Below are 17,870 nucleotides of genomic sequence, written 5' to 3'. Positions count from 1 at the left end.
TTCAGCTCCCAGCAGCTGCATCAACTTTTAACTCTGTTCTACCATAGCAAAAGCTCGATGGGCCCAGCCTTGTAATTAATCCATAGTGGGTTTGAAGTTTCAGCTGCTTGCAAAAAATTACAAAATTTAAATTAAGAGAAGCATAATGTAGCTTGGAGGTGGAAGCCTGGCTGACACTACCTGACAGCTATTTACACTGGCTGCTGTCAGAATCCTTTTTGGGAATACCCAAAAATATGAGGAAAAAAAGTAGATAAGCAATTTTAGAAGAGAGAGCAGACCTACCTAAGCTGTTACAGAAGTTACAGCCAGTCTTTTTAAACTGAAGTAATTTATCTATCACAGAAACTTACTTCACAGGGTGCTTCTTTTATTTTGGACTTCCACAGCTATAATGGCAGTAGGAAAGGCCCGAGGACAGGTGCTGGAAGCCAAATGCTTGCTTCATCAATAGGCTGGAGGAAGGTAAAAAACAACTTTAAAAGTGCTACACAATTAAATCATCCAATCCTGTCTCCATCCAAGTGGGTGGATAACAAGTGGCTGCAGGAAACAAGCATGCTGAATGCAACAGGAGCAGGATGTGACAAAGAAAAAGCCCAAACTCCTGCCACTCCAAGTACAATCCTCAGAATAAACCCTTGACACATAAAATACAGGAATTGAAATAATGAGCCACTTTGCTGTTACAGCTGCTTATTTTTCTGGACTGTTTTGGCAGTCTGTGTGGTGTTCCCACAACCGTCTCTTGCATGAACTTGAGTACCAGAGCTTCAGAACACCAAAGCCTGACAGTAGAGAGCAACCCTCACTGTAGCGGGTGAGAGTTTGATTTTCAGAAAGATTTTTAGAAGACGGCACAAAACATGAGACAAGCCCCATGGGGGACTTTTCTGATCTGTGGTTCAGCTGGGTCTTGGGCTGATCTAGCCTTTTCTGCTAAGTTTTCCCTGGATTTGGAGTCAGTAGCCATGGTTGCAGGAGCGCAAGGCACAGGAGCAATTCAAGACTTCCCCCAAGAGCCAGTCTGTGCTCTGGAAGTCAGAGAAGCCTGCCCAGGGCCTGGGGGCTGTGAGCATCCCAAACCCATGGGCCACCACTGGCCTAGCAGGTCATCTCCAGCTGGAAAAGAGGCTGCAATGGCACTGATCTGGCTGAAAACTTGCCACCCTGACCCCTGCCAAAAAAAAAACCAAAAAAAACCACAAATAAACAAAAACAAAAACAAAAAACAAACAAACAAAAAAACCGTTTGAGGCAGCAGAGGCCACAGAGGGGTGTGAGGCTGTGCAGTGGTGAGAGGCAAGCAGCACTGCCACAGCCATCAGGCAAGACCTATGGTCACCTCTGCTTGTCACCAAACCACAGCCAAGCTCACATGCAAGATACTCACAGCCATTGCTGCTCTGCATGTAGTGAAATGATTACAAGACACCTTACTTGAATAAAATCTTCCTTTTGTTAATTCTTAACCTTCCCTCCCTGCCCTGCAGCACTGAGCACTTTGCAGCGTTTGCTTTAATTTTTAAGGGAAATGACCCAGGTCCCCTTGGAGGCAGGAGACCTCTTGGCTTCACCAGCCTTTGCCATGTTCATAAGTTATTAGTGCTGTGCTTCAAAGCCTGGACAGACCTCAGAGTGTGCAGGTCCATCTCACTGCTTGCAGTTTAAGCCATGGGAATGTTGCCAAAACAAAGTATAAAAGGAAATAAGATTAAAAAGCAAACAGAGGTGTTCAGAAAAAAAGGCTGCACTGACACTGCTTTACAGCCCCTCTCTTGCCCCCATCCATTTTATCAGCCCTGTTGGCAAATATTAAATGCAATTGAATAACACTAAAAATCCATAACGGTCATTTTCCTACTTGAGATTTGGAGGAGCAGATTGAACTGTTTGTCATGGGGTGGTTTTTAATGAACAGTGCAGCTTGTCTATAAGTGGTCTGGGTTCCCTCTCTGTTCCCCATAAACATGTGAAGTATTTAATGCAGGGCTTAATTGAGGTTGAGGTACATAATGTTGTTTTCTTTAGTGGTCATTATCCAAGTGAAAAAAGGAAAATGTTTCAACATACAAGAAAATGCATTTAAAGGCCCAAAGTAAGTCCTATTGTGTAGCAGCACCAATACCAAACCAAGTTCCTTTCTGCAGGGGCCAACTGCCAAAATGAAGTGTCTTTCTTTCAGGGAAGATTAATCCAATATATATACCATCAGCAATCTCAAAATCTCTATCAAGGTACTTAAGTTTCTGCATCAGGGCCTATCAGCAAAAAAACCTCAGACACCTGACCCACGACAGCATCAAGTAGGCTGGGGCCAGTCTTACCATGACTCAGGTAATGATGTGCCTGTCCCCAGAGTACAACACCACCATGGTGCTGTCAGAACTCCCAACAGCTGCAGGAGTCCAGGTTTGCTGGTTTTCCCCCTGGTTTGCAACAAGGCGACAACATCTCCCAGTCACCAGAGATGGTGGAAATGAGACTCCCATGCAGGAGGGGCCAGCAGAGCCTGTACATACCATGGTGGGAAATAGAAACTTCCACGATGGTGAAGGCTGAGAGATGGACAACAGCTCCTGCTCTGGCAGACCTGCACCTCCAGGACAGAGCCAGTGCCACGAAGCCCCTGTGCCAGACAGCAGCACCAGTTTGTTGTCCAGTCTGGAGGTACATTTTCTCACTGAATACAAAGGCAAGTCATGATACAGAGCAGCATTCACTGCCTTTCAGCCAGGATGCAACCAAAGGGACAGACTGCAATCTACAGATGGCCTGATTTAGAGAACAAATGACATTTATCCAGACTAATACTCCTCTGGAGTATTAAGGCATCTGCTGTCTTCCTAACCCAAGGAACATCCTGTATGTACCAATACAGACATACAAGGTTACCCACCAAATCAGGGGCCTAGGCTGCCTTTGCTTTCCCATTGTTTAGAAAGTGCAAGACCTACTGCTCACATCTTCATCACTCTCCTACCCAAAGGTTTAGTATTCCCCTGCAGAAGAGGAAAACCAGAAAATCCTCTGTAGAAGAGAACAGATTTCTCAGGTACTCAATTCAGAAAGTGTTTCAATTATCTCCTTGGAATTCTCCATTAGAACCAAAACAAGATCCACCAAACTCATTTCATGAACAAGAGCCCCTGAATGAATTGGCAATCCTTGAAATACACCTACATGCCCCATCCAAAATATAACATGCAGTAAAAGTAAGGTAGTATGGTACCATCTCTATACTGTCACAGAGGTGGAAAGCTACATCTGAAGCTTCCTATATTTTCAGCAACTGACATCAAAAGGAATGGATCTCAGCATTCTCAGGACATACAATGAATTAGAATCCAAAGGAATAATAAAAACAGATTTAAGTGCTTCTCCCTGCCACTTCCCATTTCCTAATAACAGTATTTAGTTTCCAAAGGCAACACCCTTTTAAAATCTTTCATGAGTTCTTACTTCCCCTAGGTAACAAGCCCAAGGATAGCACCAATGTTACAGAAAGGGGGGCTGCTACTCTCAGAGAAACCTCTGCATGACAAAGAAAGGGTACAACTAGAAATTCTTATCCAAATAAAACTCAGAAGGGGAGTAATTTCATCACCCAGACTGTGGGCAACAAACTTTAACAGCAAGTCTAGTTTCTTTCAGCTTTCTTCTCCTTGGAGAAAGAACCTCTGTCCATAAAAATCTCAAGAGCACTCAGATCTCACCTGCAGAAAGGTGAGATTTTAGTTAAAATTAGTTAACATTACTTACACCTGGCAATCTGGGATTTAGATGATGCTACTTACTTACTACTTATTTGGAGAAGTAAAAGTTAAAAACAAAGGTACAAGAAATGGATTACCATGGGTATCACTATTGCCCCAAGCAAACCCTATTTTCAACCAACAGCTGCACAAGGCATGGAAAAGTTTAACCACACACACTTCACTGTGCACATACACAAAAATAAATCTCACACACATCCCCCCTTAATTTTCTACAGGCATTAGCCTAATTGTGCTTTGTTATGACATTCAGTCTCTAATTCAATGGGGGAAGAGATTACACAACCTTCTCTTCTCCCAGGCTTCCAGCTCCTCTGCCTCTGAGCTTTCCAGGCTACAGATCAAGGCAGCCTAAAAACTTCCCATCAGAACTTCTTACAACCTCAAATAAAACTTCAACCATTCTTAAAAATGGGGTCACCTCTCTATCCAGCTTCATCTAATTGCTCTTCTTTCTTGTCATCAGCTGAAGTTGCAGTTTAACTTACATGTTCACTCACTTCCAGTGTGGCCTTTACTGAGGAAACTCCCTACCGCCTCTCAGCCCCACTCAAGTAACAATATTTTCTGGGACCTGCTGCACTCTAAAGAGACAACTACTCTCCAGTTTCTTATCACCTCTCCATAATTATGGTGCTATAGAGGAGGTGCCAAAATCAAAAGAAGTAATAAAGCTACTCAACTATCTCTGCTTTACTGGAGACCTCATTCATGTTTGACACACCAAAAATTTCCAGAAGCCAGAAGTTACCCTCAAAACCTATTCCAGACAGTTTAAAAGATGTGTTAACAACCTAGTTGAAAATAGTGCAGCATGTCCTTCTTTTGTGAGGCAAGAATTCTTAAGGTAGTTCAAAAATTCCATCTCTTAACCATCAACTGAAATGTAAAATGCCCCAAATAATCCCAAGTTAGTAAGGCTTATAAAAACCATATTTGAGCACATCCTTTGTAAAATCATCTCATTTTAAACATATCAATACTTGGAAAAAAAGCCTTGCATGTTTGCCCCGTAATTAATTATACTTAGTGCTAAAACAAATACACATTTTCAGTATGAATTCATCTAAATTCATTTTCTTACTGCTTAATATTCCATGTCTGCTAAACTTAAAGCTCATTAGTAAGTATTTCCTGTGTGTAGGTATTTACTAACTGAAATTAAGTCACTTTTCAACCATCAAGTTAATCATGTTGAGCTCCTACACAGCCGCCTTCTAGTTTTTCCAGTACTTTATTCCTATAGCTCTTCCCTGAGCCTTTTATAGTCTCTCCCAAACTAAAGTTTTCCAGGACTGTTTAAACTAATGCAAAGAGAAACAAGATACACATATTCCAACTGTATGTCAACCTTTCATCAAACAACTTCCTTCAGCAAAGTACCGAGTATGGATGACTGTACATGAAATGCATGTACTTTCACAGCTTTAATTCACTTTTTCCTTGCATTTAGGTTCTGGACATACACTGTCCACGAAGTCCAGGAACTTTGGCTATTTCCTCCCAGCTGAGTTGCCTCAAATCTGTGTTTTCATTTGTGCTGTATTTTGCACAGCAAGGCAGGCTGTTTTACAACAGTAATTGATGGAAACTTCTCCTAGTTATCTCCAAACTGCTTGGCTTGTACCTCAAGTAATGTCTGAAGGTCCCATTCCACTACCCTGGAGGAAGGCCAGGGTAACAGGAGGTGGTTTTGCTAAGCCTCGACGTTGTTTGCTTACAACTGAATAAATTAGAGATGTTGGCTGACATCGCAGTTTCTCTTGTTCCTGTTACTCCTTACATTTACATACTGTGAAGATTCTGAGACTCTATCCTTGTGTCAGTATCTGGCCCTTCCCAAGAGCTAATTTGTCAGGAAGCCAGAAATCACTTCCCAGACAGCACCCTGTTTCCTAAAGGAAGCAGGTCACTCACTATCTATTGTCTCCTACCCCAGCATACACAGCCAAGGGCTCTCTTTACACAGCCCTCCAGTCTCTGAAGCATTCATTTCCACAGCCACGAATTACTAGAAAATATATGTTCAAGCTAAGATCTTTTCTTCACAAAAGAGGGACTCAAGACAAAATTATTTCATTAGCTCTCTACTCTCAGTGTTTTTCAGACTCCTAGTTTTGGCTTTGGGGAAGATGAAGGCAGTGAGTTACACACAGCACACAAAGTATGGCTTGTATGGAAAAAAATCCAAAATGTGACTAACCAGACAAGGCCCAGATTCATGAGGATGCTTAAAAGCTCCCTGTGACACAAACTGCATCACATCTCTGCAGGGCAAGCTACAGGCTTTTGTCAAAGTATTTCCTGAGAAAACACCCTCCCACTCAAAGACAGCCTAAAACTGCTGCATCCAATCCTGTCTCAATCCTTGTGACAAGACTCACAAGGCTTTTCCTATGAACCCCTTCATGCTGATGACAAAATGACTGAAATGAAGCCATTTCTGACTGAAGGACACCAAGCATTCTTGTAGGAATATCCTATGTTGGAAGGGACTCACAAGGGTCATTGACGTCCAGCTTCTGGCCCTGGACTTTTAGTTAAGTTCCAGTTAATGTTTCTAACACAGTCACATAGAAACCTTGTAATCTTTAGGATGCTGCAAACTTAAAATTTCCACTGACTGATGGCAATAACCATTAATCCATTCTTGATGGTTATTGCCATAGTACTCTTCAGTAAATACTGACTTTGGAGGATTTACATGTATTTAAATATTATCCTTCTTTCTTCCTCCTTCCCCCCACCCCCATCTGGAAAGAATTATTCTGCAAGTCTAATGACAATCATTTGAGTCATACAAAACAACATGAAACCAAGACTGTCAGTAGATTTATACCACATCCTTTAGGAGTTTAGTTTAGTTTCACATAGTGAAACATCTAATGGCTTTCATAATTTTCAACAGATAACTTGAAATTAGCCATACCACAAACAAAGTAGCAGGTACACAGTTTCAAATAACTCTTAACTGATTTTTTCCTGTGCTATGTTGAAATACAGTATGCTACTTAAAGCATAATTAAACATTCAGCTACTTTAAGGTGTTTTCCCTGCTCCTGAGTATAGCATTATGCAAAAATTGATAAAATACTATCTTGTTCTAGAAGACATAGCACACTAGTCACACATGGTTGGCATTATTCTAGATGTAAATTTGGAACAATATTAAAATTTAATATCCTTCTATGGTGTTTCATGCACAGTTTCCAAAACAAATAAATGAACCACTGCTTTTGTGTGTTGTCCCCACCACTTTTTTTTAACTATAATTTTTATTTAAATAAGACACAGGAACTTCTATACTGAAAAAAATACAAAACAAAAGCCACACATTTCCTTGTGTAAAGCAATATTGTGTGATAACTTGAATACTGTTCAGCACAGTGGCTAGAAATAACAGTACAACTATGTACAAAATTTTAAACAATATTTGACAGATTTCTACAGCTGGATGTAGAATACAATTGAGATAAACAACTGCTGGGAAATCTACATGGCAAAGCATTAGCTTTAACACATTTGGTTCAAAACCTTCAATTCTGCTAAGAACAAATGTGCATTTTAATTAATATTTAGTTTCTCATGGAAAAATATAAAGAACATGTAATGGCATTGCAAATATTGTACAGAGTTCAGCACTGATCTAGAAACCACTCATCATATCCCCTGGTAACCTAACACCAATAACTGAGACTACAATTTCTTATCTGGACATAGCCAGAGCATAAAAAGGTCATCATACTGCAATGTTAGTCTAGAAAGAAAAATATTAAAAGGAACCGATACTTATATCACGAGTATTTTCTCCCCTTTATCTTCAGTCTATAAAATATATAGTGTTTTCACCTAGGCCTGAGATTAGTAGGGTTAAAGATGGCTGCTGTGTTTCAATAAGCTTTTTCACATGAAAATGGTTAGACACAGACCTCTCTCCTTCTACATTTTCTGCAAGGGGAGTCAAAAAACAGTGGATGTTTTATAGGCTGTGAATTCCACCTTGTAAGACAGCGTTAACAAAAACTCAGTAATAAAAAGGAAGCAATGCTTTATCTCCAAAAAAAGCACATTTCTAGTGAGTAGATACTGGTGGCTCACTCTCATCCTCCTCAAATCTCATCTTCAACAGCAGAAAAAAATATAAAAGAGCATGTTTAAATGCTCCTAGTAGCTGCAAGCTACTAATCTCTTCAATTCCTGGAAATGGTGAACCTTATTCTCTTAGGAGCAGACAGCATACACACAGTTTCACTGAGCTGAAAGCAATGGAGGAAGAACATCAAGTTTATTTTGCCTTTGGGGTCCTCTTTGTATCACAGGAAATTATCTCTGAAAGCAATGCTCCTCTTTTTCTAGTATAATAGAAGAGTGCCACAAACCCAATCTTGTCATGTACTATTTTGAGACAGTCCAGCCTGCAAAACCAGGATTATTTTAATTGGATTTTTCTTTTATTTACACTTAAGGAGGGGGGAAAACACACTTTTACACACACAGCTTAAGTAACTGAAAATTATGGGAGAAGCTTTAAGTAACATGAACTTAAAACTATTGTTTTCCCCACCCCTCTTAAAACACCCACTCGCTACTTCTGGACTTTCATCCAAACACAATTACTCACTACATGAATAAAACGCTGCTCATCTAACACTGCTCAACAAAATCTGAAAACCTATTTCCAACCAGCAAATGAATGAACATTTCCAAAAGAGAAACTAAACATTAATTTGACTTTTAGACGGTAACAGTAGCATTTCACATCCTTAACTGCCAACAAAAACCATGAGAGGAAATCCCCAATCACCCCCCCCCCGTGAAACCTAAAAGAATTTCTGTCCTTTAACAAAAACATTCTTGTCTTTCAAAATCCTCTCACACACAACGTGGAATGTTTCTCATGTACAGCCTAGTACTGAACACTTTATTTGCAACAGTTTAACAGTCATTAACTGAGCAACACCTGAAACCTTTAAATGCCACAATTTTACATCTATTGAAATGACAGTTAATGCAACAGTTGTTTTACTTGTAAGCACATGACAAAGTGATATACATCACAGATTTGCTGGTTCTCCTCATGTTCACCCATGTCCAGGGTCATCATTCACCTGGATCTGAATGCACTTATTCCAAGAAAGTGGAATGTAATGAGGAAATATAATGCATAAAACAAGGAAAGGCAAAAGAGTGATGTTCCCTCTTTAGCTTTGTAGCTGTAAAATATTTTATATTCCAATATGATATACATTCCAAGTTACCTGAGTTTACACTTCAAGAGAAGTACCTGAAGCTAGGCCATAGGGTGGGCACTGTGCAACTGCTGTGGCCATTTTTTTTTTTTTTTTTTTTGCATTGTGTGTATTACAGAAGTTAGAAACATAAACACCTGGATCAATTGTAAACATAATCCTGAAGTACAGTATTTTCCATAGGACACAACACAGCAAGACATTTTCTATTCAGACAGGCAACATTTTTTTATATATAGAGAGAGCTTATTTATACTGTAGAATTTGAAACAGAACACAGGACACAGTACTAATCTGGTCAAATGTACTATGAAATGCATAGTCTCCAATTAAAACGTTCACTGTAATATGGATTCTGCAGGCATTACTGCTTTCTCACCAAAAAATGCTGAATATGGATTCTGTCCCTGCCAAGAACAGTGTTGAGATATTTTTTTGAATGCTGCTAAGTATTCCGTGGTGTTCTGAAAGGTTGCCACCTCATGCATATGTATCTGAACTAGGATCTCCTCACTCCTTGTCTCGGGGCAGAGGCCTGCTCCACCTTGCTCTAGAGTAACACGTAGCTCTGAGGAGAGGAATGCTCTTCAGTCTGAATCTCTTGCAGAAGCGGCTGCTGCTGCTGGGACGGTTGCTGTACCGGGATCTCTGGGGAGTCCATTGTGCTGGTGTCATCTGACAGAGATGAGAAAGAGACCCGAGACGAAAGCTGCTCAACAGTCAGGGTGCTCAAACCTGTGCTTTGACCAGAGTTTGGAGAGTTCTTCAGCGTCAGGTCTGAAGCGGGAAGGAGGGGGCCCAGAAGTTTTACAGGACAGAAAGCTGATCCGGTTGGGATGAAATTAACCTTGTTTTTGTCAGGACATGAAAAGAGAGGGGCTGAGACAGGCTGACGAGACCTACAACGAGAAAAAAGATTATATATCTGGCCAGCTGAGATGTTCTTCACATCATGAACTTTGTGGTTCTATACATTGCTAGAATGTGAATGACAAGGAATGGGATTAATTGGACAAAGGGGCAAACATCTTCCATATTGGTAGTCAGCTAACTGATCCACAGCATTAAAAATAGTACCATCACAAAAAAAGGACTTGGTAATTACTGGACAAACATGCAACTTCCAGCACAAAAAATCTGCAGTACATATGCACATGAAAAAATGCCACGGTTAATTTAGAATGGCACAAATTCTTCTTTGATAAGCGATAAAGCAACAACACATTTAGTCATTTTAAATTCCTTTGAGGACCTCCACAAAACAGACCGCTCATTTCCCATATTCCATAATTTGTCTGGAGGCTTTTTCCACAGTCCAACATTGCTCCCTTTACCACCCAGAAGGCAACGAATGCTGTTAGAGCAAGAAACGTCCCCTCCTTAATTCTTTCATCCACAGGAGCTTAGCACGCAACCTCAACAGCATGTGCTGTGCTCAAATACTGCTGGGTCTAGGGGAAAAAGACATGACATCCAAGAATTTATCTCCAATTTCTTGCTCAGCAAAAATATTGAGCAAGTCCATGCCATAAGCATACTACTACCTACAAACACTTTTCATACATTTCATTCCATTTTCTATGTTTTATACACATCAAAATGCAACCTATGCTTCAAACGGATAATTATGACAAGGAGAGCTTTTGCTTAAGCCATGAAAATTTAAAATGTTAAAAAAAATACATGTAAAGAGGTTTATATAAATGCTTAGGAAATTAATGTACCTTATATTTCCTGCTTGGATTTTTGTTGCCTTTTGTAAACGCACAGAAAGAGGTAAAAGACTCCATTTTCTCTTCACACCAATGTAAACACTTGAACTTCTCTTTTGCACAAACTATAAGAATAGTTTGCTCCTGAAAAACCCATCAGCTGGAATAGTTTATTCATCTGCAGTTGAATAGGCTCAGTAAACAGGTTTACTGCTTTGCAGATACCAGCTGATATAAAAGGCATTACTTACGACATTTCCTCAAAGACCTTCACTCGCTCACATCCCTCTGGGGGCTCTCGTTTGAACATGTAGCTGTTGTTTGGTTTGGGAGATGAGGCATACTTGGGCAACGGTGAGCTACTCCCACTGTCTGAAAATTTAAAGCAGTTATATTACTAGAGATTGAGAGTGCTTTTTAATTAAATTCGATTTCCAAACAAGATGCCTTTTTTTTCACAATTTAGCCACTATGCTGGTTTGCTTCTACCACAATGCTTCCTTTATTGCAGGCTACTTCTAACACCCTTGTATAGCACATTTCTTCTGAGTAACAGCTTTGGTGCAGCAGCAATCTATTGTATAACAACATGTAACAGGAGGATATTTTTATCCAGAACACTGCAATTGGAACAAAGCAGAGCTGTGATCCTGGAAACAAATACAATCTTTATTACATACTTCAAAAACCATAAATGAACAAGGTAATATGCATAATACATGCAGAAGAATTATGAGTGGTAATGATAAAATGCCTTCTCACTGTATAAACAGTGTATACAACTGGTATCTTATTTTAAAATATAACCCTTCACTGGAATATTGACCTCATTAGTCTCATGAACAGCTCAGAAATCAGAACTAAACAAAACACATTTGTAACATAGGTACTGCTACCTTATCATTACAAGGTCTTATCTTACTTGCTTCACAGTTGTGAAGTTGCTTTAGTATCTAGAATAAAACTTCCACAGTTTAATTCTCTCATCACTATTGACTATATAATACAGGTAGTCTTCATAACTCCAGCTGTCTGTGTGTATTTTAGCCAGACACACTTAGAATTAAAGGTGTGAAGATCTAGGACAAAAGACAACAGGGCAGATTTATTTGTACTTCTCAGAAAGTATGAGAGAAGGCTCAATCTGGTAATGACAGAAGCATGGAAGTCTGAAATACTAGGACTATATATACTGTCTGATATACAGTCTGAAATACTAGGACTAGGTTGACTTTAAACAGTCATGCTGACAATACGATAGTAAACGCATTAAGGAAATAAAGTAGGTATAGAAATAGCTATCCACAGAAAATTAACTTTCTGTAGGACTTCTACCTTTTCAAAGAGCAACATCTTTCCCAGGGTAGTATTAGTGGTTCCCTATTCCCTGCTAAGGATTACAATTGAAAAATGAAATAGCGAAATTAACAAGGACCCACCAACTTACAAATACACCTTAATTGGAGAGAAATAGCTGCTCTTGCTTTAGCTCTTTTCAAGTCTTTCCACTAATGTGGGATACAGTATTTTAAACTCAAGTTTATAACCTTTGTTTACTTTCCTGTTATGCATGTGTGTTGCCTTTTCAGCTATCCAAGGTTCAAGCACTACGACCTAACTTCACCAAAGTGGACAGATTTGTCTTTAAAAGCTTGCAAAGAGTAGCGACACAAACTACTATATTGCCATGACTCAAATACTAAGGCTAATCATTAGATGTTTTGAAACATTTCTGCTTCCTCTTACAAGAAGAAACAAATCAACTCAAATGTCACACTTCTCTTCGAAGATTTATTACAAAAGATATGAAACAAAAAATGTTGAAGTGAACCTCAGTAGCATATTGATTATTCAGCTCTTTCCTGCTGTAGAGTGAATACAGAACTTCTATTTACAGAATTTTTGGTGTTAACTACGAAGGGAGAAAATGCTTAGAGACGATACAGATATTTGCCAAGTTGGGAGCATGATGGTCCTGTTGGCATCTTTCCACTGTTGGCCCACACCACTCATTCCAAACACAGAAATCATTAACAGAACCCAGACAGTTTGTTTCCTCCTGCTAATATTTAAAATTGAGTATCCAAGTTTCTATTTAAAAAATTAGAGACATTAAATGTACTACTGTTCATTCCACTGAATAGTGGAAAACCAGGGCAGTACATCCAAGGGAAGAATCAAACAGAACTCAAAGTTAAGACAGTTTTTGGAAGATTTAAGAGTCTTGTCTACTAGCCAGTTCAGCTTTCAATCAAGTTTTTGGTTTAGCTAGGCCTGCCTGGCTGAAACTTTCTACATAAGACAGCTGCTAAACAAGTATTTGTCTTTACCCTCCCTGCTTTTAAAGCTTACCAAGTTGTTAGATTTTCATTTTGACCAAAGGCACGGCACGCGCCATTTGGAGAACGCGTGCGGCTGTGAGGAGACTCGCACGTACAAGCCGGGCATTGGGCGAGAGCAGAAGGGACTGGGAACACAGGCAGGAGTTAAGTGGCAAGAAGTGGCATTCACAGCTTAAGCCAGTCTCCACTTGTGCATCCCGTGAGCTCTGCAGCACTAAACTGTCCCGTCATTAATCCCCGACGACACGACAAATCCATGTGTGCTGTCCCAGGCTGTGATGTGCGCGGTCGCCGCTCTCCGAAGCCACAAGGCCGAGCCCTCAGCTCCCACCAGCAGGGGGCGCCCTGCCGGCGTGTCCCAGCCCACCCATCCCATTCCCATCCCACTGACAGGGACTGACCGTGCAATCTTTAAAGGGAGCTGCGCTGCCACAAACGCACAGCACACAATATGGAGGCTTATCACACGGAATTTCTGGACACGTATTTAAAACACATATATTCTGTTATCTAGAAAACATTTTAAGACTGCAATTAAATACTATTTTAACCTTAATACAGGAAATCATATCTTGCACATATTAGAACAACAAAAAAGGCTAACTAAAAAACAGTCTGTAGAAGAGTTTTTTGAGTGACTACACTTTAATAAGAAACTGTGCTGGTAAGCCTTGGGATTATTTTTGATAGGTCCAAAAACAACTAACAAGACTATCCAAAGACTCCACTAACAACCTTCCTTTAAAGAACTATGAATCAGATGCCCAGAATTTAACAAGAATCTTCACAAACACGTTACTTGGAAGAGCCTGCTAGCAACAGTGGGACTACTAAATGCTATGTAAAGGAACCTAAATCAAAATCCCTGAAAAACAGGGTATACAATTTATATTTGTACAAAGAAATCCCTCTAGATTTCATCCTATTATACCTTCAGATGCCTTTGAATTTCACCTCTGTCACAGCTGCTGAGGATGCTATGTAGGGCTCTGAATTTCAGTTTCATGGACCAGAGTATCACAAAACAGATCTAGTGAAACCAGTAGTTTTAACACAAAATCATAAAGCCAGATGCCGTGAAAACACCTTCTTTCCCAACCCTTCCTTGTCTGCTCTAATCAATACTGTGTAGTATCACTGCTCTGTTCAGAGTAATACTGTGGGCCTCTTCTGAAAATTAGCTTTCACTTGCTTTTGAAAAATTCAATTATTTAACAGCTTCTTGCAGAAAGGTAAACCCAACAGTTTGAGAGAGTCCAAAGGGCAGCTGCAGGGGCCTCAGGCCAAAGCACAGCTCTGCACAAAAAGTAAAAGATGCTTTAGGAATGCAAAGCAGTGCTGTGTCTGTACAGAGCATTGGCTCCTCTCACTGCTTATGTCTCTTAGTCAAACTAACCTTCCTTTCCTATTCAGCAACACACCCCACAACCATTAGTAACGCAAATAACTCAGTTTTTTAATGGTAAAGACAAGTTATTTCCATCAAGAGGAAAACTAAACCTTTAGAAAAGTAACAAGAAAACGTCACCAAAACATCTACATTTGGTTGCACAACGCATATTTCCAAACTCAACAGGCCTCACAAAAAACTGGTGATGGTTTTATTCTAGCTCACAAAAGCTTTTAAAATGAAGGTGTGGAAGCCTTCCCAAGTTTTTATGGTATAGAACAATTAACAACCACAACAAATGTAATAAACTCTCCATCAAACTTGCTATTCTGTTGTTATTTCCAGCCATATCCCTCATTTATCTATAATTTAATGATTTTGAAGTAATATTCTAATTCAGAACAACCGGCCTCTAGTATCTGGATGATATGAAAGCAAAAAGCACCTTTCTGACTATACTACTACAATCTCTGAAAAAATTACTTTTTCTTGGAAAACTGATACATGTTTTCCTAGTTTTTACCTTGCCCTTAAAAAATTAGGTTGTGATGATAAGTTCAAGGTTTTATCTTTCATATGCACAGTATTACATACCTTACTTTAACTGATTGTAAAATGCCATTATGATGACTTAAAAAAATGGCTGTTTATCATCAGCACCTACACACTTCTCCTGGAGAAGACTTTTGATGCAAGCCTAGCATTAAAACCAGTCTTAAAACCAAAATCCACAAATAAGTATCTACTCATAAATTTCACTCCAGTCAGCTGTTCAAAAAATCCAAGGCAAGAGATAAAAAGCTTTGAAGAGCATTAAAAAGGCTACATGCACTATTTCAAACTGTCTTCACTCGCTACTGCCAATAAATGTACCACTGAAAATTCCCATTACTGTGATAATGGTGTACTGACTGCAACAGGAATGATTCATTTCCTTGCTTTTTAACTTGTATTTGTTATCAGGACATACATGAACCAATTTACCTGTCAAGATGTTTTTTTGTGTGCTAATACTTTAGTAGATGTTTCTACAGTGATTCGGTCTTGACAAGATATTAAAATTCACATGCATAGTATAAGAAAGAGGAGTATGGTGGGGACAAGCTAATAACACTTATTTTTGGAGCATAGCCAACTCTCATGTTGAGCTAAGACTTTTACTTTAATGTGGTTAACTTACACACACCCACCCCCCAGTTCAGGATTTGGGCAGATGGATTTGTTTTCCACTGTTTCCTTTTAAATCCAACATGGGGAAAAAATACTTTTCAGAAATCAAGAAAAGCTAGTGTTTCTCCTGTTGACTTTCCCAATCCTATTCCCAAATTACTTTAACTCTTAATAAACAGACAGCATTTACAAAAACACGCTTAACCTTACTTACAACCTCAAAACTCTGTTATCTTTAGCTCATTGGTAAATAAATATATGCTAAATCTTGGACATTTTCATTTCCTCTGTGAAACTTAACTCCTCTTAGCTTGCATGATTTACCCAAATCCTACATCCTCCATATGAGTCCACGTTTCAGCTAGCTGACCAGAGGCACAAGGGTAGTTTTATTAGTAAACAGTTGTCAAAAACCGGCAGTCCTTTTTACACTGGTGCCTGTATTCTCATACTCCATAGTCTGTTAGTAACTCTTAATTACTGAAACTCCAGTTGTATTCCCACTATAGAACCAAACAACATTTTACAGACTTTGAAAAAAACACAGGATATTGATAAACACATAAATTATTCAGAATTTTTGATTTGTTATGCAGTATACACAGAGAAGTAATTACCCTCCACCAGGTCCTTCAAACAGGTATCTGAGCTCCTCACCAAATAGCTTCTAGTAGAATGTAATAGTTCAGAAGAAGAGTTCTTTTAAAAGCAGTCCAAAACTTCATCACCATTTTCAACAGCAAGCAACTCACCTACAATAAATATGCAGTCTACCACAAACCTTCCTGAAACCTTTCTTAAATATAAACACGTTACAGTCTGAATTCTTCACATCAGAATCTTCATAAATAGGTAACTGTTTGCTGTGCTCCTCTGACGTATTTATGGAAGATGTTTGTGAAGTTTCACAAACAAGAGGGAAAAAGATATGTGAACAAACAAAATCAATTTTCAGATAAATCCTCAATCCCTCCACAACCATCAAACAAAAACAAAAACTGATGTAATGAGTAAAATGAAGGTAGTTGTAAAAGCATGACATCACATGCCTCCCATAGGTCAAGGCAGGCCATTCTACTCTCACCTTTATCACGGTCATAGAGCAAATCTTCTGTTGAACAGGGACTCCCATCCTGAGATTCAGGAGGGCAAAAGGGAGAGACACATGGTGAGTGACTGCTGCAGCTACTGCTGCGCTCCTGGACAGACGGAGTCTGAGTGTCAATGCTTCGGGTACTACTACTACGATAGTGAGCAGGCAACGGCGCCCTTCGACCGTCAGGGATATCCAAAGGCTGCAAGAGAAACAAGCAATTACAGAGAAAAGATCAAACTCACAAGCAATGGCAGCCTGTAGCACTCATAAGCAAAGGCCTTAGGAATAACAAACATGGCATTTTAGAAAAAACAGGGAGATCTCACACAAGAAAATAATGCAGTGTACAATGGATACAACATACATTAATTACACAGAGTACTGAGGCAACGTGCACATGTTCCAATGCAAAGTTAACATCCACAATTCAACATATCCCAGTGTTATGTTTTTATGGTAGTTAAAAAAAGCAAACCTCCCTCACTAATTATATGTAGTACTACAACTTTCAATAAAGGTCACTGCTATTATAATACAAAAACAAGTACCCTGACAGAGATCACATTTGGATAAAAGGGAAAGTAGAAAATGTCAAATACAATGGCATACTATTGCCATAACAACCAACTGAATTACAATTATAAAAGGAAACCATCCAAGTTTTGCTAGTAAGTTGCAATTCTCCAGCACACCCCTACATTCCATCCTTCTACAGATGATGCACACACACAGGCTTGTAACAAGGCTCACAAGCTTTGTCTTGAGCCAAAGCTAGTAAGCTCCACCTGCCTGTATCAGCCTAGCTGGCACTGGCCAGAGCGATGCTGCATCCCATTCTGCAACATACTGCATAGACATGTCCACAGCAGGAGATTGGCACGCTCTACTTATTTGTCCTTCCCAATGGAAAATTAGTTTTTAAATAAAGACAGTGCTGCTTTAAATGTAAGTGGGAATTGAGTCTTGCCTAGAAGCAAAGGGGGAAAAAATGTCTGCAAGAATTAAAAAAATTTTGTTCTCACTTCAGTGAGAACTGTGTCCAAACCATAAAGAACAGCTTAAATGTTCTAGCTACAAAAAAATTAATGTCTTTTTCCTTCTCACTTCAAGTGAACATTTTTATTTTATTGCCTCT

At 39.4% G+C, this 17,870-nt stretch overlaps 2 protein-coding genes across 5 annotated transcripts in view; one reads left to right on the top strand and one right to left on the bottom strand.

The window, feature by feature from the left end:
- ICA1 (islet cell autoantigen 1) overlaps window positions 1–5,525 on the top strand; it is a 76,559-nt gene extending 71,034 nt beyond the window's left edge. The window contains exon 17 of the mRNA XM_053988617.1: window positions 5,230–5,525. The gene's annotated coding sequence lies outside the window, so the exon portion shown is untranslated. The remainder of the gene's footprint in view (window positions 1–5,229) is intronic.
- A 1,403-nt stretch (window positions 5,526–6,928) lies between these two features.
- The window catches only part of GLCCI1 (glucocorticoid induced 1), a 54,050-nt gene continuing 43,108 nt past the window's right edge, over window positions 6,929–17,870 (bottom strand). For 2 of the 4 annotated variants that reach the window (XM_053970398.1, XM_053970408.1), the window contains exons 6-8: window positions 16,724–16,934; window positions 10,989–11,109; window positions 6,929–9,924 (exon numbers count right to left, since the gene is read on the bottom strand). In XM_053970398.1, the coding sequence (XP_053826373.1) occupies window positions 9,576–9,924; window positions 10,989–11,109; window positions 16,724–16,934 (681 nt within the window). In that variant the 3' untranslated portion in view covers window positions 6,929–9,575. The remainder of the gene's footprint in view (window positions 9,925–10,988; window positions 11,110–16,723; window positions 16,935–17,870) is intronic. The other 2 variants (XM_053970418.1, XM_053970427.1) reach the window with 1 other exon arrangement.

Source organism: Vidua macroura, chromosome 1 (assembly GCF_024509145.1).
Source record: "Vidua macroura isolate BioBank_ID:100142 chromosome 1, ASM2450914v1, whole genome shotgun sequence".
In the NCBI taxonomy this organism is placed as follows: domain Eukaryota; kingdom Metazoa; phylum Chordata; class Aves; order Passeriformes; family Viduidae; genus Vidua; species Vidua macroura.
This window is presented reverse-complemented; position numbering and strand designations above follow the sequence as displayed.